This window comes from Protomyces lactucae-debilis, assembly GCF_002105105.1.
Source record: "Protomyces lactucae-debilis strain 12-1054 chromosome Unknown BCR37scaffold_25, whole genome shotgun sequence".
Classification (NCBI taxonomy): Eukaryota; Fungi; Ascomycota; class Taphrinomycetes; order Taphrinales; family Protomycetaceae; genus Protomyces; species Protomyces lactucae-debilis.
This window is the reverse complement of record NW_024468017.1, coordinates 102,176-126,601: the sequence shown is the minus strand read 5'-3', so window position 1 is coordinate 126,601 and position 24,426 is coordinate 102,176. Positions and strand designations below refer to the sequence as shown.

Below are 24,426 nucleotides of genomic sequence, written 5' to 3'. Positions count from 1 at the left end.
GATGTTGGCTGCTTCAGCCCTTTGGCCAGTTACTATAGCCAAGGCCTCAATCAGATGGTCACAGATTCAGGAGGACAGTGCTCGATCAAGAAGCGAGATTTCTTTCCCATCTTTTGGCTGGCCTATCAGAAGACCTTTTTCAAGAAGACTATTGAGTCTGCCTGGGAAAAGACTGGCATTTGGCCGTTCAATCCGGAGATAGCCCTGGGTCCTTTGCGCAAAAGGCCAGCGACTCCATTACCCGCTCAAGCCCAACAACAGCACGATAGTCCAAGACCACCAACTGGAGTATGTACTGTGTCCAGACCAACGAAGATGCGCCGGTTCTTGGTGCAGACAACTGCCAATGCTGATCAAAAATCGCAAAAGTCCCTCCAATTCCTGGCGCACCGGCTTTCTGAGGTCCAAACAGCGTATGAAGCCGTAAAGCTGGAGAACTCGCAGCTAAAGGCTGTTGCCAAGCGAAATCAGCCAAGGAAGAAAAGACAGCTGAAGGTTGGGGAGCAGCTGAGGTCGGATGGACGGACAGGCGCTTTATTTGTTGGCCCTATCGAGGTCCAGCATGCACGAGACATTGAAGCTAAGCGTGCACAAGAACGGGACATGCTAGTCGAGCAAAGGGCGGCTGAAAAGACAGCCAGGGCTATCAAAAAGGCAGACAAGGAAGCTGAGGCTCAACAGAAACGGGAGGCTCGCGCTGCAGCCAAAGTTGCTAAGGAAGCCGCCGCAGCGGAAAAGAAGGCTGTTTCTCTGGCCAGCCATGCTGTGAAGCAAGCTCAAAAGAAGCCCAATCAGGCTTACAAGTCAGCTGTGGTCAATCAAGAAGAGAATCCAGGGTCGAAATTGACTGAAGCCGCGGGTTTCATGGTAGAGGGGAAGACTTTGAGTGCAGAGCCTGGAAATGTCACCTTCACACGATCTGGGCGCCTCAGTTCGAAACCAATGCATAAGCGCCTCTAAACAGATATTTATAGATAGATTAGACAGTAGTTTTAGCTCCAGCAGACTTCGAATCAGTTTGAATTACCACCGGCCGCAATACTAGCCTTTGTATTTGTGGTGTTTCATTTGTGAAAGCGTGCCGCTCCATCTGGAGGTTCGCATCACGTGGAAGACTTTTATCCGATCACATACAGACTATGCTTTTGCCAGAGATGAATGACTGTGTCTACAGGCGACGACCATGAGCAGCAGCTACAGTCAGTTTCATGGTCAGAGTCACGACCACGAGTAGGGCCTCGAGTAAGATTGATGTTGCCAGAGCGAGTAGTAATGAGGTCGTAGGTGCTGACGGGACAAGGTGCTAAGGTTGCCACTGGCGCGTCGTTTTGCGTGACAGATGTCGCAGAGGCAAAGACTATGCTTGAGGCAATGAAAGCTGAGTAGTGTATTTTCGTCAAAGGAGTACGACCAAAATGAGGAGCAGTGCAAATTTATAGGTATCATCAGCATTATCATTATGGACTAGTATCTTATAGAAATCTACCACTGCCATGCCTGAGGAGGGTTGGCGTTTGGAACACCGAGGATGCTGATGCCAGTACAGTCAGTCCTGGTCGTCTTCTCAGCGGCATAGATGTCGTACTCGCCAGCTGCACCAGACACTGGGCAAGCAAGGAAGCTGTTCTTCCCGTTGAAGTTCAGGTTGACGTTGCTGCTGCCAGACGAAGCAACAGAAAAGCCTGTCACTGTAGAACCAGTGCCAGTGTTGCCAGAGTGAGGGACAGTGTACGAGAGGCGGCCGTCAGAGTTGACGAAGACCTGCTGGCCACCAGGAACAGAGACTGCAAGAGAAGCGCGATCGTTTGCAATAAGGAAGGAAGTCGTGCTTGTGGTAGGGAATCCAGCAAGCTGAGGGACGTTGGGAGTCTGCGAGGTAGGTGCTGTGCCGCCGATGCGAATGGCGTTGCCCTTGGCGTACAATGGCCTCAAGTGCACATTGATGTCACCGGAGCGGGTCGAGATGAAGTTGAAGGCATTTGCGACTGCTGGAGCAGAAGTGGCCGCAGGTGTAACAGATGAGACAGCAGCAGGTGTGCCCACAGGAGTTGGGCCAGCAGCGGCAGCAGCAGCTGGCGTAGGAGCACCGTAGTTGACAGTCTTCCAGTCAACGTCGTACTTGACTGTGTTCCAGTCGATACCGGAATAGTCAACAGTCTTCCAATCGACGTCGTACTTGACTGTGTTCCAGTCAATACCGGAATAGTCGACGGTATTGTAGTCGACTGGAGCAGGTGCCGCCGAAACAAAGGCGACGATGCTAGAAGCAATGAGGGCGTTGAAGAGCATGTTGAAAAAAGAAGCTGAAGCTGAAGAAGAAGCTGTTGATTGATGTGGTACAAGGATGCGAAGCAGACCCTTCTTATAGACGAGCTGATACGGTCTCAGAAGTCATAGGCATCTATTCTTGGAATACCGCTCGGGCATAAGTTTTCAATCGATCTCAGCGAGCTGCTGTGTAGCCTGAGTTACCCTAGTACAATGAATGCATAGTAACAAGTGGGTCACAGCCGATCGTCTGCTGGAACATGTATTCAGCATGTCAATTCATGTGCACCGCATGTAGAGTTGAACAGTTTGGACTTCGGAGCTTTGCCGTTGGGCTGCGAGCTTCTGTACAGGGCAACTTAGAACCATGACGAACGGTCCAAGCGAGTACCGACTACCGACGTCGATCAATTGCAGCGGGATTCAGCGCGGGAGCCGGCTCTATTTTGGGAATATTGTCTACGAGATGGCACTAGCACTTCCCAGGCATTACCATTGAAGTGCACGTTCCATCATGCATGTACAATATGATCTACTGACCAGATCTTGTCCCTGTGTTTGTGTCTGTAGGCTGTAGAGCCACTGGAGATCCACGGTCAACGATTGCATTGGTTTCCATCAAGCCGATCAATGGCATCTGGTATTTCACTGTTGGCGACAGTGGCCTGAAGCCGGTAGCTTACAAATTTTGGATCTGCTGAGCAGAGCCTGATTCATTGAGATGTGCCCAGCAGAAAAGTACCGGGGGTCTCATCGATAGCAGTGCTTAAATGAAAGTTGCTATCCTGCGCCGGTTACTGTACTTCCTTGAATGCTTCGAACTTCATCGGCTTGTACACTATATCTAAGAACCTTCCCTGGCTACTGGATATCGGAGCCCTTTACTGATATTGTTGCGATTAGTGGCTGCCCAGGTGTATGTTCGTTTGCTTAAGCTGATGCAAGCGTTTCTTGCACAAGGACGAATTTCAGGGGATGCAACCACCTTGTCAGGCGCGAATGTCGCTGAACCGTTATGAGCATTGCAAGAATTTGTAGTCATCATTATCATTCATTAGTCATCTAGTCAAACTATCAAGTGTATCTACCACTGCCATGCCTGAGGAGGGTTGGCGTTTGGAGTTCCGAGGATGCTGATGCCAGTGCAGTCAGTCCTGGTCGTCTTCTCAGCGGCATAAATGTCGTACTCGCCAGCTGCACCAGATACCGGGCAAGCAAGGAAGCTGTTCTTGCCGTTGAAGTTCAAGTTGACGTTGCTGCTGCCAGAAGAAGCCACAGAAAAGCCTGTCACTGTAGAGTCAGTTCCGGTGTTGCCAGAGTGAGGGACCGTGTAGGAGAGACGGCCGTCAGAGTTGACGTAGACCTGCTGGCCACCAGGAACAGAGACTGCAAGAGAAGCGCGACCGCTTGCAATAAGGAAAGAAGTCGTGCTTGTGGTAGGGAAGCCAGCAAGCTGAGGGACGTTGGGAGTCTGCGAGTTAGGTACTGTGCCGCCGATGCGAATGGCGTTGCCCTTGGCGTACAATGGCCTCAAGTGCACATTGATGTCACCGGAGCGGGTCGAAATGAAGTTGAAGGCATTTGCGACTGCTGGTGCAGAAGTGGCCGCAGGTGCAGCAGATGAGGCAGCAGCAGGCGTGCCCACAGGAGTTGGGCCAGCAGCGGCAGCAGCAGCTGGTGTAGGAGCACCGTAGTTGACAGTCTTCCAGTCAACGTCGTACTTGACCGTGTTCCAGTCGATACCGGAGTAGTCAACAGTCTTCCAATCGACATCATACTTGACTGTGTTCCAGTCAACACCACAGTAGTCGACAGTCTTGTAGTCGACTGGAGCTGGTGCTGCCGAAGCAAAAGCGACGATGCTAGAAGCAATGAGGGCATTGAAGAGCATGTTGAAGAAAGAAGCTGAAGAAGAAGCTGTTGATGTAGTACAAGGGTGCGAAGCAAGCCCTTCTTATAGATAGAGCTCGAACAGCAAGTCTTCGGCAACAGCTTGTCCGACGGCGCTATTCTCAGCTTCGTCACTGTCACCCTTTTCCATAGTCTTCCTAGTGAGGCTTGCAAGCCAGATGCGTCATAGCAGATGGTCCGTGTGAGGGTTACACAAGTCTGCCCGAAATGGTTACGCTCGCCCGGGCCCTATCCGCCGCGCTTGTGTTAGATTTTGCCCAGGCGCGCAGATCTCGGATGAGTGGGCTTCGAGTCTTTGACGTCTGCGGCGGACTGCGAGATGGGCAGGCAAGCAATTGTGGCAAATCTAATTTGAGCGAGCAAAGAAGCTTCACTTAGTCCTCTACCGTCCATTGCAGAGTGATTACTGATCGATGCGACGAGGAGCCTGAGACAGGATTGCTGATGCCGATGCGGGTTATGTAATTGTTAAAACACCACTTTCTTCAATTATCAGAAAGTAGATCGATGTACAAGCTTGTTGGCTGCTACACGACTCAACGTCGATTGATCCTTCAACAGTACTCGAGCGATGTCCAGCGCCCTCAAGAGCTCGTTGCTGAGATCATGGCGCAGTGTTGTATGAAGACCGAACCTCACAACGCACTTGCAGTTGATTGGAGGGGCTGCTACCTAGGTAGGCTGTGCTGACAACTCCAAGTGCTCCTACAGAGCAATTGGCAGTTTGTCGCCTCTGTGGTTTTGATGAACATCAGAAAACTCTTGAAGTGTGTCTCGTCCAGATGCATAGGCGTGGATTGTACCAGCGGTGGCAAAGTGTGTAAAGCCATATGCTCCGCTACAGTCCTTTGAATCCTTCGTCATTGAATGAGACAACGGGGAGCATTAACTTACTACTAAGGTACCATCTTTTACGTGACAAGCTTAAGCGAAGAGCTGCACCGCCTATCTGATACTATTTTGGTGGTCGCCGGTCGGATGGCCCTCTCCCGAGTCCCGAGTCCCGAGTCCCGGTCAACTGCACTTTAGCCTGGGCCATTATGCACGATCTGCACATCATTTGACAACCTAAGCACGCCGTCCGTTGGCAAGTGAAACAGTTACACAGATCCCACCTTGGGCAAGCATATGCTATGACGCTCATCCACATGTCTGAAACACAAGACGCCAACACTCGTCTACGTCCAGAAATAGGATGGACCCGGGAATACGTTGATCTGAATCCCATCAGACGCAAAGTTGTCATTAGCCCAAGTCATTGCGGCACTAGTCAATGTAGTCATGCACTACTAGCCTCCATCAAGAGAATGCGCATAGATGCGCACGGTAGAGGATAGCGCGCCCTTTCGTCAACTTCCTGGCCGACGCAGCCATGCGCATTCTGGACACAAAGCTTCCCCGGGGCAGCCCGCCGTACCTGTCTGCCTTCACTGTGAGTCGCTTGGGCGGGCGTCATAAATTGCCCCGAAGGGCAACGCGCCACCCAACAACAGAGCTCGGAACACCTGGGCAGGCACATGAATTGACTGACATGCTGAATACATGTCCAAGCGGCTGATCGACATCAACCCACTTATACCATTAATGATCGAACACATCCCAGGAATAGAGCTACCTCAACATCCTTGGTCGTAGAAGCTCGCCTATAAGAAGGGCCTGCTTCGCATCCTTGTACCACATCAATCAACGGCTTCTTCTTCTTCATCTTCATTCTTCAACATGCTCTTCAACGCCCTCATTGCCTCTAGCATCGTCGCTTTTGCTTCGGCAGCACCAGCTCCAGTTGACTACAAGACAGTCGACTACTCTGGTGTTGATTGGAACACAGTCAAATACGATGTCGACTGGAAGACTGTTGACTACTCCGGTATCGACTGGAACACAGTAAAGTACGACGTTGACTGGAAGACCGTCAACTACGGTGCTCCTACGCCAGCTGCTGCTGCCGCTGCTGGCCCTACCCCTGTTGGATCTCCTACTGCTGCCTCATCTGCTGCACCTGCGGCCACTTCTGCTCCAGCAGTCGCAAATGCCTTCAACTTCATCTCGACCCGCTCCGGCGACATCAATGTGCACTTGATGCCATTGTACGCCAAGGGCAACGCCATTCGCATTGGTGGCACAGCACCTACTTCGCAAACCCCCAATGTCCCTCAGCTTGCTGGCTTTCCTACCACAAGCACGACTTCTTTCCTTATTGCAAGCGGTCGCGCTGCTCTTGCAGTCTCCGTTCCTGGTGGCCAGCAGGTCTACGTCAACTCTGACGGCCGTCTCTCGTACACTGTTCCTCACTCTGGCAACACTGGCACTGGTTCTACAGTGACAGGCTTTTCTGTTGCTTCGTCTGGCAGCAGCAACGTCAACCTGAACTTCAACGGGAAGAACAGCTTCCTTGCTTGCCCAGTATCTGGTTCAGCTGGCGAGTACGACATCTACGCCGCTGAGAAGACGACCAGGACTGACTGCACTGGCATCAGCATCCTCGGTACCCCAAACGCCAACCCTCCTCAGGCATGGCAGTGGTAGATTTCCATAAGATACTAGTCCATAATGATAATGCTGATGATACCTACGAACTTGCACTGCTCCTCATTTCGATCCCACTTCGTTTCATCACTATGCACGACTTAGCTTTCATTGTCTCAAGCATTCTAGCTTTCGTCTCTACGGCACATGTTGCGCGAAATGATGCGCCAGTGGCAATGTGCCGTACTCACTTTGGCGTCATCAATCTGTACTCCACCCTACTCCTGGTCGTGACTCTGACCATGAAACTGATCGTAGCTGCTGCTCATGGTCTGTAATCTTGGTCGTCGCCCGTAGATACAGCTAGTCAACTCTGGCAAAACTACACTGTATAAGTGATCGGATATCGAGATGGCTTACATAAACTTGAACCTGTCCTCGATTTCTCAGACTGCGAGCCTACTCTGCAAACGATGCAGCCGATCGCACAAGCAGTCAACGGCAGCGCACCACCCGCCGCAATCAGGAGACTCGGCAGGGTGTGCACCGGACCAGCGGCACATACAGCGAATCGGCAAACTTCATGCCTCGTTGCAGATGGCTAGAACTATTTGTCGCTGGGTAGTAGACGGTTATTTGTGACGCACCGTGCTCTTCCTCGCACTGAGACCCGCTGACGTATTGCGCGTACCTCATCGAGGACGTCTCTGCGACGCACTCGAGGCTAGGCGACATTGCTGCCTGCGCCTTGAGGGTGAGCTTCGCCCCCTTGCTGACCTCGGCAGTCTGTTGTACCTGCATAGTGCACTGTTCGAACAAACCAAATTCACCTTCTCCGGAATGCAGCGCGCGTATACTGTTGCTGAAGCCCAGCAAGCTTGTAGAGAAAGGTCTGATGACCATTGGCGCAAGCGCTATTAAGAAAGAATCTGGCTCACCGAGGTGCTTACAGACGCGCCCACCCGGATTGCCAATCCTGATGCTGCCTGATACATCCGCGGATGATTGTATCGGCGCGCTGGTCGTGCACAGCAGTGTCCATGAATTCAATGCCTCCTCAAGGCCTCTTGGTCAAGCAAGACTATGCCAGACCATTCAAAGCCATGGACTTTACTGTGTATGATGGGTGCGCCAGTCCTAGCATCCGCGGAGTTTTAGGCAGCATCCGGATGGACAACTGGGTGGTCGCGTGCTGTATCACGCTGGTGAGCTTACTGCTACCTCAATGTAATTGCGCCAATGACTATTGAACCATTCAAGACAAAAGTGCTGGGTTTCAGCACCAAGTGTCGTGCTGTCTACACCGGAAAGGATGGGATGGGTTTTTCGACCAATGCTCGATGGATCGACGACAAATGACTGCCGAGGTCAGCAAAGGGGCTCAGCTGACCCTCAAGGCGCAGGCAGCATTGTTGCCCAGTCTCGAGTGTGCTGCAGAGACGCCCTCAATGAGGCATACGCAAAACGTGAGCGGGCTTCAATGCGACGAGGAGAACAGACTGTCAGAACTTTCAGCCCACTCCCCAGCGACTGTCTGACGTTTGCAAAGAGGCATGACATTTGACACGCCGAGTCGCCGACATTCTCTGCCGGAAGCACTGAGCAGTGAGCAGGTAGGGCAAGATTCCAGATTTGGCTGTGGCCCCTGGCTGCCCATCTGAGGCGCAATTAGCCTGGGAGTAGCCGAGATCTGCACGCATTGATCTTCCCTGCTGGGCAAGACGACGGAGACACCGACACCCGTTACACAACCGCCTAGGGATGTGCTATGACGCCCTTGTTGCGACGATCATCAGATCTCTTTAGCTCTGTCCTACTGTATATGGCCTCCAGAAATAGCGCCAATGCTTTTGAAATAGACCCTACTGCTGGACAGCCCAGTCTATAAGAAGGGCAGCTTCCCATCCTCTCTACACAGCATTCAACAAGTCCTCTCTTCCGACTTCTACTTCTTCTACTACTTCCTTTCATCAACATGCACTTCTCAGCTTTCATTGCCTCAAGCATTCTGGCCTTTGCCTCTGCGGCACCTGTTGCGCAAGACGATGCGCCAGCGGCAAGCTCTGCACCTGCTGCTGTCAACACCTACAACCTCATTTCTACTCGCTCCGGCGACAATCATGTGCACTTGAGACCTCTGTATGCAAAGGGCGGTGCTATTCGCATCGGTGGCACAGCACCTACTTCGCAGACCCCGGATGTTCCTCAGCTTGCCGGCTTCCCTAGTACAAGCACCACTTCTTTCATTATCGCCAATGACCGCGCTTCTCTTGCAGTTTCCGTTCCTGGCGGCCAACAGGTCTATGTGAACTCTGATGGCCGTCTATCCTATACGGTCCCTCATTCAGGCAACACTGGCACTGGCTCTACAGTCACTGGCTTCTCAGTGAGCCCGATGGTCACAGGCCCCAATGTCGACTTGCTCTTCAACGGTCAAGAGAGCTTCCTTGCATGTCCGGTTGCAGATGCAGCTGGGGAATATGAGATTTTCGCTGCTGAAAAGACGGCCAGAACAGACTGCACAGGTATCAGCATCTTGGGTAGTGCCAACGCCAACCCACCATCGGCCTGGCAATGGTAAATACTTGTCAGATAGCAGTCCATAATGATAATGATAATGTTCATGATAACACGTTCTTCTCTATTAAGAACCCTTGATACTGCTGAGGAAAGCGCCTACACTTATGCCCATGTGTAGTTTAAGTTTTGTGCTCCGAAAATCTGTCGGACCACTTGTAAAGCATTCAATTACCTAGTCAATTTCGGATCTGGCATCACTGAAGGTTCTGAATCCTAGAAGAGTAGTAAACTACAGAAGCATGTTACATTTTAAATGTTGAAGGCACCGCTGACGCCCGAGCGTAAGACAGCAGCACTGCTCTCCCTAAAGTTGTCCGGGATAAGCTTGCTAGACAATGCCTCAATATTCAACAACTGCTTGGCAGCCGTCCACTGCGGCCATGCAACGGTTGGTTCCACGCCCACATTCGGGTCGAGGTTGTTGATAAAATTGATGTAGTATCGTTGGATTGTGGCTTGTGGGTATCCAGGTACAAAAAAGAGTGCCAGAATGTCACTCGCGTGGAAGCTACCAAGAATAGGCGTGCCGTAGTTGTACGAGCCCAAGTAAGAGAATGCCTTGGGAACCTGAGGTGCAGCAAGTTCCAAGAAGATGCGGCGAGTTAAAGTAAAGGTGGCATCACCAAGAAGCGCAGCGAGGCGCTTGTATTGTGGGTAGAGAATGTTCAACAGACCAGTGCGGAAAGGAGATCCAGCAATAGGGTTGTTTGGGTAAGAGTCCACGAGGCTCTGGATCTGAGCCCGGGGAGCGTTATTGAAGAAGTAAGTGCCAAGGTAGTCGACAACGTCGGCGGTTGTGGTCAGGTTTGCTTGAACTAGAGAGAACAAAGTACCTTCGTCTTCCTGGTCACCCACGATGAATGGGACCTTGGCGAACTTGCCTTGCTGAACAAGTGTCGTTGGACTATCGGTCAATGATTTACCATCTGGTCGAGGCAGATAACTGAGCGCCACACTCGAGTAGTCAAAGATACCAGGTGGCGAGGTTGCAGCACGGCTGAATGTATCGAAATCAACCTCACGAAGACACTGCAAGGTGTCTGCCGCGGCAGCGCATCCAGCCTCTCGCACAACCTGGTTGTAGATGACCTGGCCCTTAGGACAACTCACTGGATCAGCGGGGACAACGCTGCCCGAGTTCATGATGGCACCCCTGAAGAGTGGCTTGCCCTTGTACGTGTTGTCACCGTCGTACAAGGCCAACTGGTCAAATACAGAGATGGCACCGGCCGACTCGCCTCCGATAGTGACACGGTCGGGGTCACCACCAAACTTGGCAATGTTGTCGGCCACCCATTGTAAGGCAAGTCGCTGGTCAAGCAGACCGAGGTTACCGTTACCTGAGTCCTGCACTTCCTTGCCAGGCAGGAAACCAAAGCCACCGAGGCGGTACTGCAGAGCGACATAGACGATGCTCGAGCTGGCTTGAGAGGCACGAATTAAGCCCGAGCCATCATACATACCAGCAGAGCCGGCGGTGAAGCCGCCTCCATAGATCCACACAAAGACGGGAAGTTTGGCATCGGCAGCAATGCCAGAGGGCCTCTGAACATTGAGCGTGAGGCAGTCTTCGCTGGCGCCGGACACAGCCGTGAACAAGGGAGTGTTCAGAAGTGTCTGAACAACACCAGGTGGCAGCTTTTGCAAATCAGACGATTGGATGCTCTGTGGGCATGATTTGGGCATACCGACCGCGTTGATTTTGCCGAGATTGGCGGTGATTGGCTGCGGTGGGCGCAGACGCAGGTTGCCGACTGGAGGCTGGGCGAATGGGATGCCATTGAAAGAGTCGATCCCCAGGAGGGATCTGTTGTTAGTGACGAGTGTCAAAGGTGAAGACCTTACGATCCGGTGACGGTCGCCGTGTCGAGCTCGACGACGGGTGAGAATTGACGCCTCTCATTTTCCGGTAGGGCAGCGGCGGTGACGACTGCTGTGTAAGCAGCAAGGGCAAAGAGCATCTGAGCTACTGAGAGAAGAACAAGATGAGGCGGGTGTAAGAGCAAGTGGGGTCATTCTTCCTTATGTACCTTGAACCTTCGGTGTTGCAGCTGATTCCGAGCTGAGACAGTGAGGTAGGGCTTCGCAAACTCGCATTGAGTTGTGGAACTTGTGGAACCTGTGGTCTACTTTGACAGCCGTCATCCGTGCACTGATCGACTTCCAAAATGCCATTCGTGGTGGCATCCCCGCGTTTTCGAGCTTAAGATTTGGTTTCCAAGTTTCAACTTCCTTGACTTCCTTCTACGCACTTGACCGCCAGTGGCAAGCTTCGGATTTTGCAAGGCAGCAAATGTTCCGATATCGATCGACATTAAAGCTTAAGCTTGAGCTTCAAAGCTTGCCAATTGACGACTCGACGTCTTCCGGAACAGACATCCTTGGATTCCTTGCAGTTGAAGTTGCAGAATCAACCGCAGTCCTCCTGCACAAATTCCCATGCCCATCACAACTTCACAAGCAGCCTGTGAGATTGTCCTAGCTGATGCCGCGATGGTAGCATGAGTCCGCGATGATTCCGCATGCATATGATGGCATTATAGATTGTGCATATACAGTGTTATACACATTGACGCGATTCACGAATCGCGATTGATAGCCATCTCACCCATCTGTGCGTGTTCGCCAGCCCTTTGGCATTCATTGCAATTGGTCCTCAGTTTAGCCCTCTCGACTTAAAACTGGGAGGGCGAATTTGCGAGGATCCGCGGGAGAGCAACCGTGAGACTACGCTGCCCGTGTGCATGAGATCCGGTCCCGAGATTGTCGACGGCATTTGGATTTGAAGCTCTGACAGTCTCACTACCCGGGTCTACCCCTGAGTAGCGTCCTGAGCTCTGGAGGCGTTCTGCTGTTGGACACTTAATTCAAATGCGCCCAGTTCTCCGGGATTAAGCAGTGGATAGACCAGATTCACACGGCGCAGACGCGCGAGCAGTCGAGGTCCAGAAGCTTACATTGTGTTGCATCTTCGTCGCAGCCATGCTCAAGCTCATCTCAAAATGTACAGGATTCTCAACCTACGGGTAGCTTGCCAGTCTCCTGTTGCTCAAGGGACTAATTGGCTGTGTTTGAAGTCTCGTGGTCAAGGCTCAAGCTGACATGAGTCACAGGTTTTGAGAGATACAAGATAGCACGGCGACATAACATCCTTGTAGATGAAAACATGACTGTTGGGCTGAATGAAGGACTTGATGTTTATAGATGCTACAATGTCAAACAAATTCAAGGCATTTCAAGATGGGATGGACAAGACAGGTCAAAGACAACACAATGTGGCAACGGGTCGAACAAAGGGTGTGCAACAGCTGCAAATGCCATGGACAGCAGTCGAACATGCATCAACGCTGTGCATGACCATCCAAGATGATTGCGTCATGTGCAGCTGTTGCAGAACACTTTGCTCAGACTTGACAACAATGGCAAGAATGAACAGCTCGGATTGAGCTCGAAGTGAGTTTTCAGAAAGGTGATGCATTCGCTTGGTGTGAGCCTATATAGAATTTGCAGCAAACACTCTGTGTGTCTTGCTGGGTTGATCGTAGCCGATGCCAGGGGAGCGACGTGCATCAGATGCAAGATGTAATGTCGTTGAGAGTGAAGAGGTGTTTATGCCTTGATGACAACAACACCGCCAGCAGCCTTAATCTTCTCCTCTGCACGACGCGAAACAAATCGTGCTTGCACAATGATGGCGGCCTCGGGCAACCTACCCTTTCCGAGCAACTTGTTGTAACCGAGCGAGGTCAAGTCAAGGACAGGTGCCTTGTCGCCAAACTTGCCAGCAACGAGCTGTTCCCTGACTTCGGGAGTGAACAAGCTGTACAACCTGTCGAGGTTGATGGTGCCGAGCGTCTTCTTTGAGTCGTGGAAGTGACGCATACCGACTTTACCGAAGTAACCAGGATGGTACTTGTCCATGTTGATACGGTGGTGGTGCTGACCACCGGCAAGACCACGACCACCTGGTGACTTTCTGTGCTTGCCGACACGACCGTGACCGGCCGAGACGTTACCACGGTGCCTGCGGGTGTTTGAGAATCGCTGGGATGAGTTAGTATTGTGCTTGTAGAGCAGATTGAGCAGAAGAGCATACAGTAGGCATGTTTGAGTGAGTAGTAGCTGTGTCTTCTGTTCTCTGTTGTCTGTTCTCTGTTCTAGTCTGCTCCAGTCATTATTCTTCACTTCTCTTCTTGTTGATTTCATTCAGCAGTCTCAACCCTAACACTTCTCGCCTAACCCTGACTAAGATCCGAATCCAACGACCGACAAGACACAGACAGAGACAGCGTACCCAGGAACCCCAGCAGCATCCATGTCCTACGTTATTGCAGGCCGCAAGATCGGCGCAGAGTGGCTCTCCATCGCCACACTCACCACCTTCTTCGGTGGCGTGGCCTATGCCGTGTCTGGCTCACCCTCCACAAAGACAACCGAGGAACTCAAAAAGGCCATGCCTCCCATTGACGCGAGCAGCAAGGACGAAGAGTCATTCATCTTGTATGTTTGCTCCTTATCTTCAGAGCGATTGCTGACTGTGCAGGAACTTCATCAAGGAGGAAGAGGAAAAGGCAAAGAGTGCATTGCCAGTACCCGCGCACTAGATGAGCCAATAACCAATTTCAAACACGAGAGAATGCTAGTGCTATGCTATATGCTTTGTTGTTACATGACTACTCCTCGTCGCTATCATACGCAACCAAGGCCGGCTTCTTGGCTGGTCTTGGCGGTTGCTTGACCACGGGACTCGCTGCCTTCCGTTCCTGCAGCTGTTTGAGTGCCTGCAATGCTCGGCCACCCACAATCCCTGTGCTTTGTTCTTCCACTTCTTCTTCCTGTCCATCTCCCACTTCAATACGCTTTGCCTCTTGGCTACCTTCTGTCCGCCCAGCAGGATTGACGGCTCCTTGACCGCGTTGAAACCAAACTGCATCCGGCGGACGATACCCTTCCAACCCGAAATCCTCCCTCTTCCGCTTCCCACCGTGCGCTGAACCTTCCAGCTCAGCAAGGAACGCAGCAGGCAAGACTTTCCGAATCGCAGCAGCCGCTTGTTCCTCTGCCCGACGCGCATCCCGCTCTGCTGCTTGTGGATTTGGATCTTGAGAGGCCCAGCGAACATTAAGGACTTCGTCTGATGCAAGTGATTGATGCGCCATAGCCTCTTTTGCAAATTCTGCTGAATGTTGATGTAAGTAGGTGACGAATGCAATGCCTCGTGAGTTGAGTACGCGAATCCGTTCGACTTGTCCCCAAACGCAAAAGGCATTCGCCACCTGTTCCTCGATATCGTTGGTGGTCGTGATGCGACCGACGTAGAGGGTATGGTTTTGCCGTAGGAAAGAGCCTACACCGCCCATGTCATCTCGATAGTCAGCATGCTTGTCTCGTCCAAAACAATCGACATTGGGTGGGTAGATGTCTGTTGGTTGTGGCAAGCGATGGAGATACCCACAATCAGGACCATTCGGACAACACCCCCGTGCAAAGAAGAGACAGAAGTAACTGCCGCGTTTCTTATCCGCTTGCGTCCATCCACTATCCCGGACAGGATCACACTTACTCTCTGCTTTCGCTTCTGATGCAAGTCGATCTTCACGATCACCACCAGACCACGCACTGTACCAGATATTATACACTTGTCCCGGTGCAGCCACACCACCACTACCGCCATGAGCACCAGCACGTCGGCCTTCTGCTTGGCGTCGCGCCGGTCGTCGTTTCTTGACAGCTTGCGCGGTTTCGTCAACAGCGGTGTGGGTGTTATCGGGCGTGATGTCTGTATAGCGCGCGTCTCTCGGTACGACCGCCACCTGTTCGCCTTCCATGCCCAGGCTAGCTTGAAGCTTTCTTCTCTACTGTACGACAATCACTGTAGTCTGTGTCTTGGTCGTGAGGGTTTCGAATATTTCAGCTGACTACACCACAACGCCAGTATCTACTCACCAACCCAAACACGACTTATAGCCAACGATGCTGAGAACGAGCCTCAGACAAACAGGCAGCAGCCCGCTACGTGCTTTGATCCGACGCTATGTAGCGCCAAGCACGCCAAGTGGCGCAAAAGCAGTTGGCAAGATCAGTGTTGGTCAATCACTCGATGAAGCGGCATTCGTGGCGAATCATGCACTCTCACGCGCTGAACAAAGCGCAACGGGTCAATCGGTTGTCGGTGATGGTACGGGTGCTGGACAACGACCGATTTATCTGGATATGCAAGCGACGACGCCTGTGGATCCGCGTGTGAATGATGCCATGTTGCCCTATTCACTCATGGGGTATGGAAACCCGCATTCTCGCACACATTGGTATGGTTGGGAAGCGGAAAAGGCTATTGAAGCGTCGCGTAAGCATATCGCAGGCTTGATCGGTGCAGACCCCAAGGAAATCATCTTCACATCGGGTGCAACGGAAGCCAATAATATGATCATCAAGGGCGTCATGCGCTTCTATGGAAAGAACAAAAAACACATCATCACAACGCAAACGGAGCACAAGTGTGTCTTGGATTCATGCAGGGTCTTGCAGGATGAAGGATTTGAGGTGACGTACTTGCCAGTGCAAACAAACGGACTCGTCGACATGGCACAACTCGAAGCAGCTATGCGTCCCGATACCGCCCTCGTCAGCATCATGACTGTCAACAATGAAATTGGTGTTGTTCAACCAGTCGAAGAGATTGGTCGTTTGTGTCGATCACGGAAAATCTTCTTCCATACCGATGCAGCACAAGCGGTTGGCAAGATCCCTGTGGATGTGAATAAGTCCAACATTGATCTCATGTCACTGAGTGGACACAAAATTTATGGACCAAAGGGTATTGGCGCTGCGTATATTCGACGTCGTCCAAGAGTGCGATTAGAACCCCTCATCAATGGCGGTGGTCAAGAACGTGGATTACGCTCAGGTACCCTCGCAACGCCGCTTGTTGTCGGTTTCGGTGAAGCGTGTCGTTTGGCACAGCAAGATTTGGCGTATGATCACAAACACGTCAGTATGCTGAGTGAACGGCTGCTATCTGGATTATTGGCATTACCGCATACCGTCCGCAATGGAGACCCGCAATCTACGTATCCAGGTTGTGTCAATGTCTCTTTTGCTTATGTGGAAGGCGAATCCTTGTTGATGGCACTCAAGGATATTGCCCTCTCAAGTGGTTCCGCGTGTACCTCTGCAAGTCTCGAACCATCGTATGTCTTGCATGCCTTGGGTGCGGATGATGATATGGCACATTCAAGTATTCGCTTTGGATTGGGTCGTTTCTCAACAAAGGAGGAGGTGGACTTTGTCGTCAATAAAGTCACTGCAAAAGTGGACTTCCTCAGGGAACTCTCACCCTTGTGGGAGATGGTGCAGGATGGGATCGATTTGAAATCCATCAATTGGTCAGGCTAAGCGTCCCTTTACCTATATATACGTATCTTACAATCTACTCGCCTTTGGTGAAAGTTGAACAATGGCTTTCGTGAAGGTTGCTTTGGCGAGCAGTTTGCCATCCGCTGAGCGTGCCTCCCCTTCCAAGAATGCCAGTCTCTTTGTTCTTTTCAGCAATCGCATCTCAAATGTTACTTGCTTTCCCTCTCCTGCAACACCGGCAATGATTTGCATGGCACTCGCAACAGTGACGGCATGTTCGTCTTGATCTAGTGCATTCAAGGTAGCCATCAACGCACACGTATCCAGTGCAACACCGAATAAGCCACCATGAAACGAACCCACAGGCGTCAAGTGTTTCTTCGTTGTGGTGAGTTGAAGGACTGCTCGGCAAGCCGTTTGAGGGAGTGGCTCTGCGAGCTGCAGACCAACTGCTTCATTGAGGGATAGAGATAAGATTGACTGGATGATGTCTTCCTTTTCAGCGCGTTTCTTGGAAGGCATTGCTTAAGAGGCTAATAGAACTTGGGTTAAGTATAGCTTTGCACTGAATGTATGTACAGGATTGAGCCCGTAGCGTCTAGGTCTTCTCTTGAGTAGTTTTTGGGTTGCTTGTTGCATCCCCGGCCGGTTGCTGACAAAAGAAATTCGCGGGGAACACGCAGCACGTTGTACACAGCCAGCAGTGACCAGTCTAGGAAAGTGATTGCCTTATGCTATAGCGTTGGTAGAGCACCCCTTGCTCGTCTCTCAAGCCGAAGAGCAGTTTCTGGCTTGCTGGCTGCTCTGGCATGTAAGAGGCACCGTTTAGAAAACGGTGTCATCACGACTCGCAACTGGACAAGTCAACATGGACAATCAGCCGTCATGTATCCTCTCGGTTGTGAGATAGTTCTACGACCTCCCAGGAAATACTTCAAGTAAGACTTACAAGACCTTTCTCAGTCCAGTGCAGCCCACGCCTGAAACAATCCGCGTATGTGACAATGTGACATTGCCCTTGGAGTTTACAACATTCAATCATGTTCAGCAGTAGAAGAAAGCTCATTCCGATAGGACGACATTCGATGAGCAGCATGGGCCAGCATAGTAGATGTTCGCTTTCAATTGAAGATGGGATGAATGCCTGCAGAACAAGTGTGGGTGGTCCTTATGGATTACACCTCAAAGCGTTGGCATGCGTCCTTTTCATGGCCAATTTGAATCGGCTCATACGAAATTATCTGACTAGCATTCTTGCCAGCTGAAAAGAAGACATAATGTCAGGTCCACTGGTCGTTCTGGACATGATTGAGAGAAATCCTGGAACCACAGCTCGTAGTTTCTGGTGATTTAATCTGTGTACCAGCGATCTAGAGTCTCTATCGCAGATTCATGCTTCGTACTCAGTACGAATACCTGGATACAGGCTCATGGTAGCATGAGTTTTGATGTTGTCGGCCCCTGCCCATCTGAAGTAGTGTTCGATGATGTAACACAAAACCAAGAGAGAAGACGGCGTCTATTCCTCCTCATCCAGCTACAGACATCAGCATGAGTGGCCAGCTGAACGACTCGAGCAAAGCACCCCTCGCTCCAGGCGCAGGTTCTGTCCCTGTCCCCGACAAATCAAATGCGATGACACCACCTTCTAGCAGCGGCACACCGAGTCTCGGCCACGATGTGAATTCAGCAAATGTCACAAAGGACAAGTCATCCGGCTCGCCTGAAGCGGGTTTCGGTACCTCTAGTACCGCACAAGCGAGTCAGCCGCCGAATTGGACGGCAGAGGGTGATGTCTTGGAACAGGCAAGTCATGGACGAGCGACAGGCGGTACGGTCGAGCGCGATGTGGATGCATTGAAGAGGGAACAAAACGTCGATGCAACGGGCGGTGAGATGAAGGGACCCACGGGGTTGCCTATCTCAGGAAAGGCAGCTGTAGATGGCGATGCGCATGATGCGAAACAGGCTGCGTTGTTGGCCGGCCGGCCGAGTGCAGATGGTGCGGGCAGTGCAGGCCTTCCGTATGATGCTGGGAACTAGGCTCTACACTGTACTGCTGCTAATGCACTTCTACTTGTATATCTCGGTGCTTTCGCTTTCCTTGCGCCGAGATTTCGCTTAACAAATAAAACTCCGCAATCATCCAACACCACTCACCATACCAGTATACTATGCCTATCAAGACCTGGCTCACTGAAACACTCGGCATTCGCGTCCGTATGTGCTTCTCTTGGTTGGATTCATCACTAACGCATCAGCCATCGTGCAAGGCGGCATGCAATGGGTCGGTGTTGCCGGTATAAACACATCCCCCGCAAATACACCAAATTCTAACCCATAGAACTCGCGTCTGCAGTCTCCAACGCAGGTGGACTCGGTATCCTCACTGCCCTTACTCAGCCTAGCCCTGATGCTCTGCGCAAGGAAATCCAACGATGCAAGCAAATGACAAGCAAGCCATTCGGTGTCAACATCACCTTGTTGCCATCAATGACCTTGAAGCCTGGAGATTACGCATTGTATGCACAGGCCATCATTGATGAAGGCGTCAAAGTCGTCGAAACTGCCGGAAGTATGTCAATCTCCCGACTTTGTTCTATTCAAGCGCTGACATGCAGACAATCCCGGACCGGTCATCAAACAACTGAAAGAAGCAGGCGTCACCGTCATTCACAAGTGTACTTCCATTCGACATGCACTGAGTGCACAAAAGCTTGGTGTGGATTGTCTCTCGATTGATGGATTCGAGGCAGCAGGTCATGTTGGAGAAGCCGATGTCGGTACCCTCATCCTCCTTGCCAAAGCCAAGAAAGTCTTGACCATTCCGTTCATTGCATCGGGAGGTATGGCAGATGGTCGAAGTGTCGCCGCTGCACTTGCACTCGGTGCTGTTGGTGCGAATATGGGCACCCGATTCATGTGTACCGCGGAATCACCCATTCACCATGACATCAAACTACAAATTGTCAAGGGCACAGAGAATGATACAGCACTCATGTTGCGATCCTTCAAGAACACGGCGCGTATCTACAAAAACAAGATTGCCGATCAAGTCACTGCTATTGAGAAGCGTGGTGGCGCAGAGTTCAAGGATGTCGCTGCTCTCGTTTCTGGTGCACGCGGCAAGACTGTGTATGAAGCAGGTGATTCGGAGGCCGGTGTGTGGTCATCTGGGCAATCGATGGCGTTGATTGATGATGTGCCAACGTGTGAGGCTATGCTTGCAAAGATTGAAGGTGAGGTTGAGCAGATTATTGGTGGCCTCGGCAGTCTCGTTGTTCCAGCTGCCTCAGCACGCTTGTAGATTGGTGTAGACAAGAGTCAATAATAGGATCCTAAAGAGGGATATCATACGACATCCATCAAGTCCATGCGACCTTGTTCCCGTAGCAAGAACTCAATCATGTAGTCGTCCACACTGCCTGGCTCCTCTTCATCCCCTTCGTCGGCAACGACAGGCGCAGCGTTCGTCGAAGAAGCCAACGCCGCTTGCTGAGCGGGTGTTCCCGTCTCTGCAAACTCAACCGCATCAATATCCATCTCTCGCTCAGCAACCCGTGCAGCAGCAGCATCATCTTCATCCTCCACCATGGCCAATGTTGCCTCCAAACCACCGCCAGACACATCCATCTCTGCATTCATCGGCAATGTCTCGCCGAGCTCCTCACCCAGCATATCCCGCCAATCGACTTTATTGAAGAAATCCGTTGTAAAGTCACCTTGTCCAATAACCACATTATCCAACATGCGTTTTTGATTTGCCTTGCGCATAATGTTTTGCTCAATCGTATGTTCAGACACGAACCTGTAGATGTGTACATCACGCGTTTGACCAATTCGATGCGCTCTGTCCTGACACTGTCGATCCATACAAGGATTCCAATCACTGTCAAAGAAAATAACCACATTCGCACCCGTCAGGTTGATACCCAACCCACCGGACCGCGTCGAGAGTATAAACACAGGAATGCGAGGGTCATTATTGAAGCGTTCTGTGAGTTGTTGTCGTTGTTCAATCTTGGTGGCTCCATCGAGTCGGAAATAGCGATGACCATGGATATTCAGGAATTGCTCAAGGATATCCAACATGCGTGTCATTTGTGTAAAAATGAGGACACGATGTCCTTGCGGAAGGAGATCGCGTAGTAGCATGTCGAGACGTTGCAATTTGCCGCAGTCAAATTGAAGCAGTCGTTTATCGGGAAACGCAATCGACATGCATGTGCGTGAAAAATGAGCAGCATCCCGTATACCATGGCGTAATTCTGTTTGTTGTGCTGCAGTCAATGGGAGCATGCGCTGTGGTAGATCCAGTGCTAGTACCTTTGGTGTGATGCAGCCAAACTTTCGCACGGCAGGTTCACAAGACGCAACAACACTTTCGTAACTCGGCATGAGTTTCGACATGTGCGACGTTTGTTGCCAGTATGCCTTATCAAATCCTGGTGGCGCTTTGAAGTGTCGTTTTGTACGACACGCACGAAGCAAGTCCGTACCATAGATGGGCACCCGCTGCGTCCGAAAGTTGTTGACGCGTTGTCTGTACAGTGCGCGATCGCGAGCAAAGAGTTGATCTTTGTATCTCAAAAAAGCTTGTTTTCCTGCGACCGTCAGATGATCATCGTCCACCACTTCAACCAAATCAGGTACGTCTAACCTTTCAGACAGATGCCGTATCTCTAGCTGGTTGATTTTTGACGACCCTTCACGACTCGGCAAGCGAAGATTGAGAAAGTCCAAATCAACCAGCGTCCCAGGGGCCTCTGTCAGCAAGCGCCGACGAACAAGCAATTCTCGCGTCTCGTACGTGGCAGAAGCAGACTTGTGCATGGCAAAGGAAGTGACGATGGGCCGAGACTCGAACAAATCAGGGTGATTGCACACCTTGCGCAACTGCATAAAACAATTGATGATGCTGAGAAAATTGCCTGATGCCAATGTCTCGCGCGTCTTGGCACGCGACATGAAGTCGTCATATAGAAAACGTTGGCGTTTCGAGAGTCGACAATCGATGACGTGTTCAAACTTGCCGGGCATCTGTTTCTCAACATCTGCCTTCAATCGCCTCAGAATATAAGGACGCAGGATGCGATGGAGCTTTGCCACTGTATTGCGTGCTTCGTCGCTCATGCCACCACCCGTATTATCCTCAATCATCTTATCCACCGGCCGGCCAAACCATTCTTGAAAATCAGACAAGTTGGCAAAACTCGCATCCTCGCTGATACCCCGAGGCATCAAAAAGTATAGCAACGACCACAACTCACCCAAATTATTTTGAAGCGGCGTACCGGTCAGCAATAAACGATGCGCAGTATTGAAGTTGAGCAACGTCTGCCAGCGTTGTGACTTGAAGTTCTTGATATTGTGCGCTTCATCGAGAATCATGTACTCCCAGCGACGCCGACGAAACGTAGCCTGGTCGGAGATGACAAGCTGATAAGACGTGATGATGACATGAAAGGAGTCTGGCTTGGACCAGCCGCGTCGCTTCTCCTTGCGTTCCTTGGGATTGCCATAATACGTCAAAACTTTGAGACCAGGAGCAAACTTTTTAAACTCGCGCTCCCAGTTGAGCATGACACTGGTGGGAACAATGATGAGGTGTGGTCCCCAAACTTCGCGTTCGCAAGCAAGCCAGGTGAGCAAGGAGATTGTTTGGATGGTCTTGCCAAGTCCCATTTCATCAGCAAGGATACCATTCGTCCCGTTCTGGTACAATCCTGCCATCCAGTCAAGGCCAATGTGCTGGTACTCTCGCAGTGTGCCACGAAGTAGGAATGGAATTGGTGTCTTGATTTCAACTTGTCCTTCAGCTGGCGATGCAGCCTTGGGTACAGCAGCAGGGACAGCTTCCTGTACCTCGACAGGCTTTGCAGGTACTTCTTCAATCTGTGCTTTGGGTTTGACGGGCATAGAGTACAAGTAGGCCAACCCTGGACCAGAAGAAGCCCCAGACACTTCGCTGCCAGATTCGTCATCATCCATTTCAGAATCCATTGGACTGCTGTCGTCGTCCTCGACCATGTCGACATCAGACGCAAGCTCCATCAGTTCACCGCTCGATTGGCGTGTTGCAGGCCGGATCGGAACAGTCGAGTCGATTTCGGCCGCGTCTGCTGAAGATGAGGCTCGATCTACCTTTCGCAGCTCTGGATAGAGTGAAGAAAGGCCTGGTCCGTCGTCTTCCGCCTCTTGTGTGTCGCTGTCCATTTCAGAATCCATGGGACTATCGTCGTCCACCTCAGACGATTCTTGCTCCTCTTGAACCACAGCTTGCTTCGCCAGCTCTGGATACAAAAAGGACAAACCCGGACCATCCTCCTCGTCATCCGCTCCACTCTCATCAAGCTCAGAGTCCATTGGCTCGCTATTGCCGTCAGAGTCGTCCTCATGATCAGATCCAGGAGCATCCTCGACAGCTTCTTCCTCATCGCTGACACTCCCAGCATTTGACACAGACTCAGACACACTTGCGTCCAACGCTGGCTCGACCTCAGGAATATGCGCATACTTCTCTCGCAATTGTTCCACAGACAAATAGTGATCCTCGTCGTCAGACTCAGCCTCGGACGATTCCTCCGCCTCTTCGTCGTCATGCAACTTGCGTCGTGCGTCTAGCAAGCTTGTAGAATGCTCCAAGATTTGATTGAGATGTTGTTTGCCCAAGGCACGTTGTTGCTCCTGCTCCTTGACCAAGACACGACGCTGCACCTCCTTTCCAGCCAATCGCCACTTCCTCCTCACCTCGCTTGCAGTCTTTTTCGCGAGACCTCGTTGGAGCTTGAGCAAGTCCTTTTCCAGTCGCTCGTCAGCACCAGAGATACGCTTGAAGTGCTGCTGAACCATGCCCGCAATCTTGCGCGCATTACTGAGATTTCGGCGACGTTCATCCTGCATGAGTTTGGCGAAATAGCATGCTTGATTGCTGAGAATATCCTGATGTGATGGAGGAACCACAGGCTCGACAGGTTTGAGCGGCGGCGGCTTCGACTTTTGTTTTTCCTCCAGCAATCCTTTTGCCCGTGCAGCATCCACCTGTTGCCTGAGTTGTGTCATATCCGCTCGTTTTTGTTGAGCAACTTCAGGCGTGACGTCCTCGTCGAGTGAGATGAAGGATGCAAGGTATGCGTCGAGTGATGCGTATTTCGGTGGCAGAGGCATGTGAAAGGGATGAGTGATGAGAGGACCAGCTATGACAGGGTTGACTTTGAGTCTGAATCGCTTGATGCCTGGAGATGGTTGCACATTAGCTGTTGACGTTGTAGCCAAGGCTTCTTCAGATTTGACGAGCGTCTCTTTACGCGGGCGACCTCTCGGCTTTGCATTTGGGTCTTTCAGCGTCTTGCTAGTAGATTTGCTCAACATGGATGCCCTCTCAAGCTTGACTTTCTTCTCGACAGTTTTGGACGAGCCAACGTGATCATCTTCAGGTCTGATTTTCCGCGGACGGCCAGGCCCGCGCTTGACTGGCGGAGATTGGGTAGCAGAAGTAGCCAAAGCAATGTCGCTCATTTCAGTCCTACTTGTCTTTGTACCGGGCTTGCTTGGAACCACCGCAGCTTCGCGTGTCCTCAGTGTCTTTTGTCGTCCCGCAGCTTCAGCCACAGGGGTCTCCTCTGTAGAAAACGCCTTGGACTCTGCTTCTGGAGCCAGTCGAGAGCTATGCCGCCTGTTGACAGTCTTCTCTGGCTCTGTTGCAGCACTCGCAGCTTGTGCTTGTGCTCGAGCAGCAAGATCGGCTTTTGAGGGTCGTCCGCGCTTCTTAGTCGCTGTTGGGCTGGTGTGCGCAGACTGTACGGTAGCCGGTTCCTAAGAGGTTAGCATGAGATGTGTGACATA

At 51.5% G+C, this 24,426-nt stretch overlaps 16 protein-coding genes across 16 annotated transcripts; 8 read left to right on the top strand and 8 right to left on the bottom strand.

The window, feature by feature from the left end:
• Positions 1-1,432: 1,432 nt before the first annotated feature.
• BCR37DRAFT_383933 (uncharacterized protein) lies at positions 1,433-2,645 on the bottom strand. Its single transcript, XM_040870132.1, has one exon. The coding sequence runs from the start codon at positions 2,287-2,289 to the stop codon at positions 1,483-1,485; it is 807 nt and encodes a 268-aa protein (XP_040722438.1). The 5' UTR covers positions 2,290-2,645; the 3' UTR covers positions 1,433-1,482.
• Positions 2,646-3,352: 707 nt separating this feature from the next.
• BCR37DRAFT_395467 (uncharacterized protein) lies at positions 3,353-4,159 on the bottom strand (the record flags this gene model as incomplete). Its single annotated transcript, XM_040871625.1, has 1 exon — positions 3,353-4,159. One exon carries the CDS (start codon positions 4,157-4,159, stop codon positions 3,353-3,355), a length of 807 nt encoding a protein of 268 aa, XP_040722437.1.
• Positions 4,160-5,815: 1,656 nt separating this feature from the next.
• BCR37DRAFT_383926 (uncharacterized protein) lies at positions 5,816-6,751 on the top strand. Its single transcript, XM_040870131.1, has one exon. It carries the CDS (start codon positions 5,899-5,901, stop codon positions 6,703-6,705), a length of 807 nt encoding a protein of 268 aa, XP_040722436.1. The 5' UTR covers positions 5,816-5,898; the 3' UTR covers positions 6,706-6,751.
• Positions 6,723-7,126, top strand: BCR37DRAFT_383925 (uncharacterized protein). The gene is made up of 2 exons (XM_040870130.1): positions 6,723-7,027; positions 7,066-7,126. The coding sequence occupies exon 1, from the start codon at positions 6,798-6,800 to the stop codon at positions 6,981-6,983; it is 186 nt and encodes a 61-aa protein (XP_040722435.1). The 5' UTR covers positions 6,723-6,797; the 3' UTR covers positions 6,984-7,027; positions 7,066-7,126.
• BCR37DRAFT_383922 (uncharacterized protein) lies at positions 6,725-7,646 on the bottom strand. Its single transcript, XM_040870129.1, has one exon. It carries the CDS (start codon positions 7,546-7,548, stop codon positions 7,168-7,170), a length of 381 nt encoding a protein of 126 aa, XP_040722434.1. The 5' UTR covers positions 7,549-7,646; the 3' UTR covers positions 6,725-7,167.
• On the top strand, positions 7,192-8,143 carry BCR37DRAFT_383920 (uncharacterized protein). Its single transcript, XM_040870128.1, has one exon. The coding sequence runs from the start codon at positions 7,647-7,649 to the stop codon at positions 7,893-7,895; it is 249 nt and encodes an 82-aa protein (XP_040722433.1). The 5' UTR covers positions 7,192-7,646; the 3' UTR covers positions 7,896-8,143.
• A 259-nt stretch (positions 8,144-8,402) lies between these two features.
• BCR37DRAFT_172003 (uncharacterized protein) lies at positions 8,403-9,350 on the top strand. The gene has a single exon (XM_040866269.1). The coding sequence runs from the start codon at positions 8,621-8,623 to the stop codon at positions 9,224-9,226; it is 606 nt and encodes a 201-aa protein (XP_040722432.1). The 5' UTR covers positions 8,403-8,620; the 3' UTR covers positions 9,227-9,350.
• A 124-nt stretch (positions 9,351-9,474) lies between these two features.
• On the bottom strand, positions 9,475-11,186 carry BCR37DRAFT_389604 (lipase; the record flags this gene model as incomplete). The annotated part of the gene is made up of 2 exons (XM_040870754.1): positions 9,475-11,032; positions 11,071-11,186. The coding sequence occupies 2 exons, from the start codon at positions 11,184-11,186 to the stop codon at positions 9,475-9,477; spliced, it is 1,674 nt and encodes a 557-aa protein (XP_040722431.1).
• A 1,508-nt stretch (positions 11,187-12,694) lies between these two features.
• Positions 12,695-13,356, bottom strand: BCR37DRAFT_401039 (putative 60S ribosomal protein L28). Its single transcript, XM_040871823.1, has 2 exons — positions 13,322-13,356; positions 12,695-13,269 (listed from the first exon to the last, which is right to left on the bottom strand). The coding sequence occupies exons 1-2, from the start codon at positions 13,328-13,330 to the stop codon at positions 12,835-12,837; spliced, it is 444 nt and encodes a 147-aa protein (XP_040722430.1). The 5' UTR covers positions 13,331-13,356; the 3' UTR covers positions 12,695-12,834.
• A 184-nt stretch (positions 13,357-13,540) lies between these two features.
• On the top strand, positions 13,541-13,829 carry BCR37DRAFT_395462 (uncharacterized protein; the record flags this gene model as incomplete). The annotated part of the gene is made up of 2 exons (XM_040871624.1): positions 13,541-13,725; positions 13,769-13,829. The coding sequence occupies 2 exons, from the start codon at positions 13,541-13,543 to the stop codon at positions 13,827-13,829; spliced, it is 246 nt and encodes an 81-aa protein (XP_040722429.1).
• Positions 13,830-13,867: 38 nt separating this feature from the next.
• On the bottom strand, positions 13,868-15,115 carry BCR37DRAFT_383914 (uncharacterized protein). The gene is made up of 2 exons (XM_040870127.1): positions 14,789-15,115; positions 13,868-14,590 (listed from the first exon to the last, which is right to left on the bottom strand). The coding sequence occupies exons 1-2, from the start codon at positions 15,051-15,053 to the stop codon at positions 13,899-13,901; spliced, it is 957 nt and encodes a 318-aa protein (XP_040722428.1). The 5' UTR covers positions 15,054-15,115; the 3' UTR covers positions 13,868-13,898.
• A 323-nt stretch (positions 15,116-15,438) lies between these two features.
• Positions 15,439-16,620, top strand: BCR37DRAFT_389601 (mitochondrial cysteine desulfurase; the record flags this gene model as incomplete). Its single annotated transcript, XM_040870753.1, has 1 exon — positions 15,439-16,620. The coding sequence occupies one exon, from the start codon at positions 15,439-15,441 to the stop codon at positions 16,618-16,620; it is 1,182 nt and encodes a 393-aa protein (XP_040722427.1).
• On the bottom strand, positions 16,499-17,328 carry BCR37DRAFT_383911 (HotDog domain-containing protein). Its single transcript, XM_040870126.1, has one exon. It carries the CDS (start codon positions 17,101-17,103, stop codon positions 16,648-16,650), a length of 456 nt encoding a protein of 151 aa, XP_040722426.1. The 5' UTR covers positions 17,104-17,328; the 3' UTR covers positions 16,499-16,647.
• Positions 17,329-18,132: 804 nt separating this feature from the next.
• Positions 18,133-18,624, top strand: BCR37DRAFT_395458 (uncharacterized protein; the record flags this gene model as incomplete). Its single annotated transcript, XM_040871623.1, has 1 exon — positions 18,133-18,624. The coding sequence occupies one exon, from the start codon at positions 18,133-18,135 to the stop codon at positions 18,622-18,624; it is 492 nt and encodes a 163-aa protein (XP_040722425.1).
• BCR37DRAFT_171932 (inosine monophosphate dehydrogenase) lies at positions 18,600-19,910 on the top strand. The gene is made up of 4 exons (XM_040866268.1): positions 18,600-18,801; positions 18,843-18,881; positions 18,926-19,156; positions 19,203-19,910. Exons 1-4 carry the CDS (start codon positions 18,756-18,758, stop codon positions 19,886-19,888), a joined length of 1,002 nt encoding a protein of 333 aa, XP_040722424.1. The 5' UTR covers positions 18,600-18,755; the 3' UTR covers positions 19,889-19,910.
• Positions 19,911-19,932: 22 nt separating this feature from the next.
• Positions 19,933-24,099, bottom strand: BCR37DRAFT_403727 (SNF2 family N-terminal domain-containing protein; the record flags this gene model as incomplete). Its single annotated transcript, XM_040872027.1, has 7 exons — positions 19,933-20,883; positions 20,908-21,035; positions 21,066-21,236; positions 21,294-22,813; positions 22,835-22,874; positions 23,058-23,547; positions 23,623-24,099. 7 exons carry the CDS (start codon positions 24,097-24,099, stop codon positions 19,933-19,935), a joined length of 3,777 nt encoding a protein of 1,258 aa, XP_040722423.1.
• Between the last annotated feature and the right edge of the window lie 327 nt (positions 24,100-24,426).

Excerpts from the sequence above, each read along its gene's own strand:
- BCR37DRAFT_383933 (XM_040870132.1), bottom strand. The coding sequence starts at position 2,289 with ATGCTCTTCAACGCCCTCATTGCTTCTAGCATCGTCGCCTTTGTTTCG.
- BCR37DRAFT_383926 (XM_040870131.1), top strand. The coding sequence starts at position 5,899 with ATGCTCTTCAACGCCCTCATTGCCTCTAGCATCGTCGCTTTTGCTTCG.
- BCR37DRAFT_383925 (XM_040870130.1), top strand. The coding sequence starts at position 6,798 with ATGCACGACTTAGCTTTCATTGTCTCAAGCATTCTAGCTTTCGTCTCT.
- BCR37DRAFT_383922 (XM_040870129.1), bottom strand. The coding sequence starts at position 7,548 with ATGGTCATCAGACCTTTCTCTACAAGCTTGCTGGGCTTCAGCAACAGT.
- BCR37DRAFT_383920 (XM_040870128.1), top strand. The coding sequence starts at position 7,647 with ATGATTGTATCGGCGCGCTGGTCGTGCACAGCAGTGTCCATGAATTCA.
- BCR37DRAFT_172003 (XM_040866269.1), top strand. The coding sequence starts at position 8,621 with ATGCACTTCTCAGCTTTCATTGCCTCAAGCATTCTGGCCTTTGCCTCT.
- BCR37DRAFT_383914 (XM_040870127.1), bottom strand. The coding sequence starts at position 15,053 with ATGGAAGGCGAACAGGTGGCGGTCGTACCGAGAGACGCGCGCTATACA. Across the intron at positions 14,591-14,788 it reads ATCAGAAGCGAAAGCAGAGA|ATGACATGGGCGGTGTAGGC; the intron begins GTAAGTGTGATC and ends CTGACTATCGAG.
- BCR37DRAFT_383911 (XM_040870126.1), bottom strand. The coding sequence starts at position 17,103 with ATGCCTTCCAAGAAACGCGCTGAAAAGGAAGACATCATCCAGTCAATC.
- BCR37DRAFT_171932 (XM_040866268.1), top strand. The coding sequence starts at position 18,756 with ATGCCTATCAAGACCTGGCTCACTGAAACACTCGGCATTCGCGTCC. Across the intron at positions 18,802-18,842 it reads AACACTCGGCATTCGCGTCC|CCATCGTGCAAGGCGGCATG; the intron begins GTATGTGCTTCT and ends CTAACGCATCAG. Across the intron at positions 19,157-19,202 it reads AGTCGTCGAAACTGCCGGAA|ACAATCCCGGACCGGTCATC; the intron begins GTATGTCAATCT and ends GCTGACATGCAG.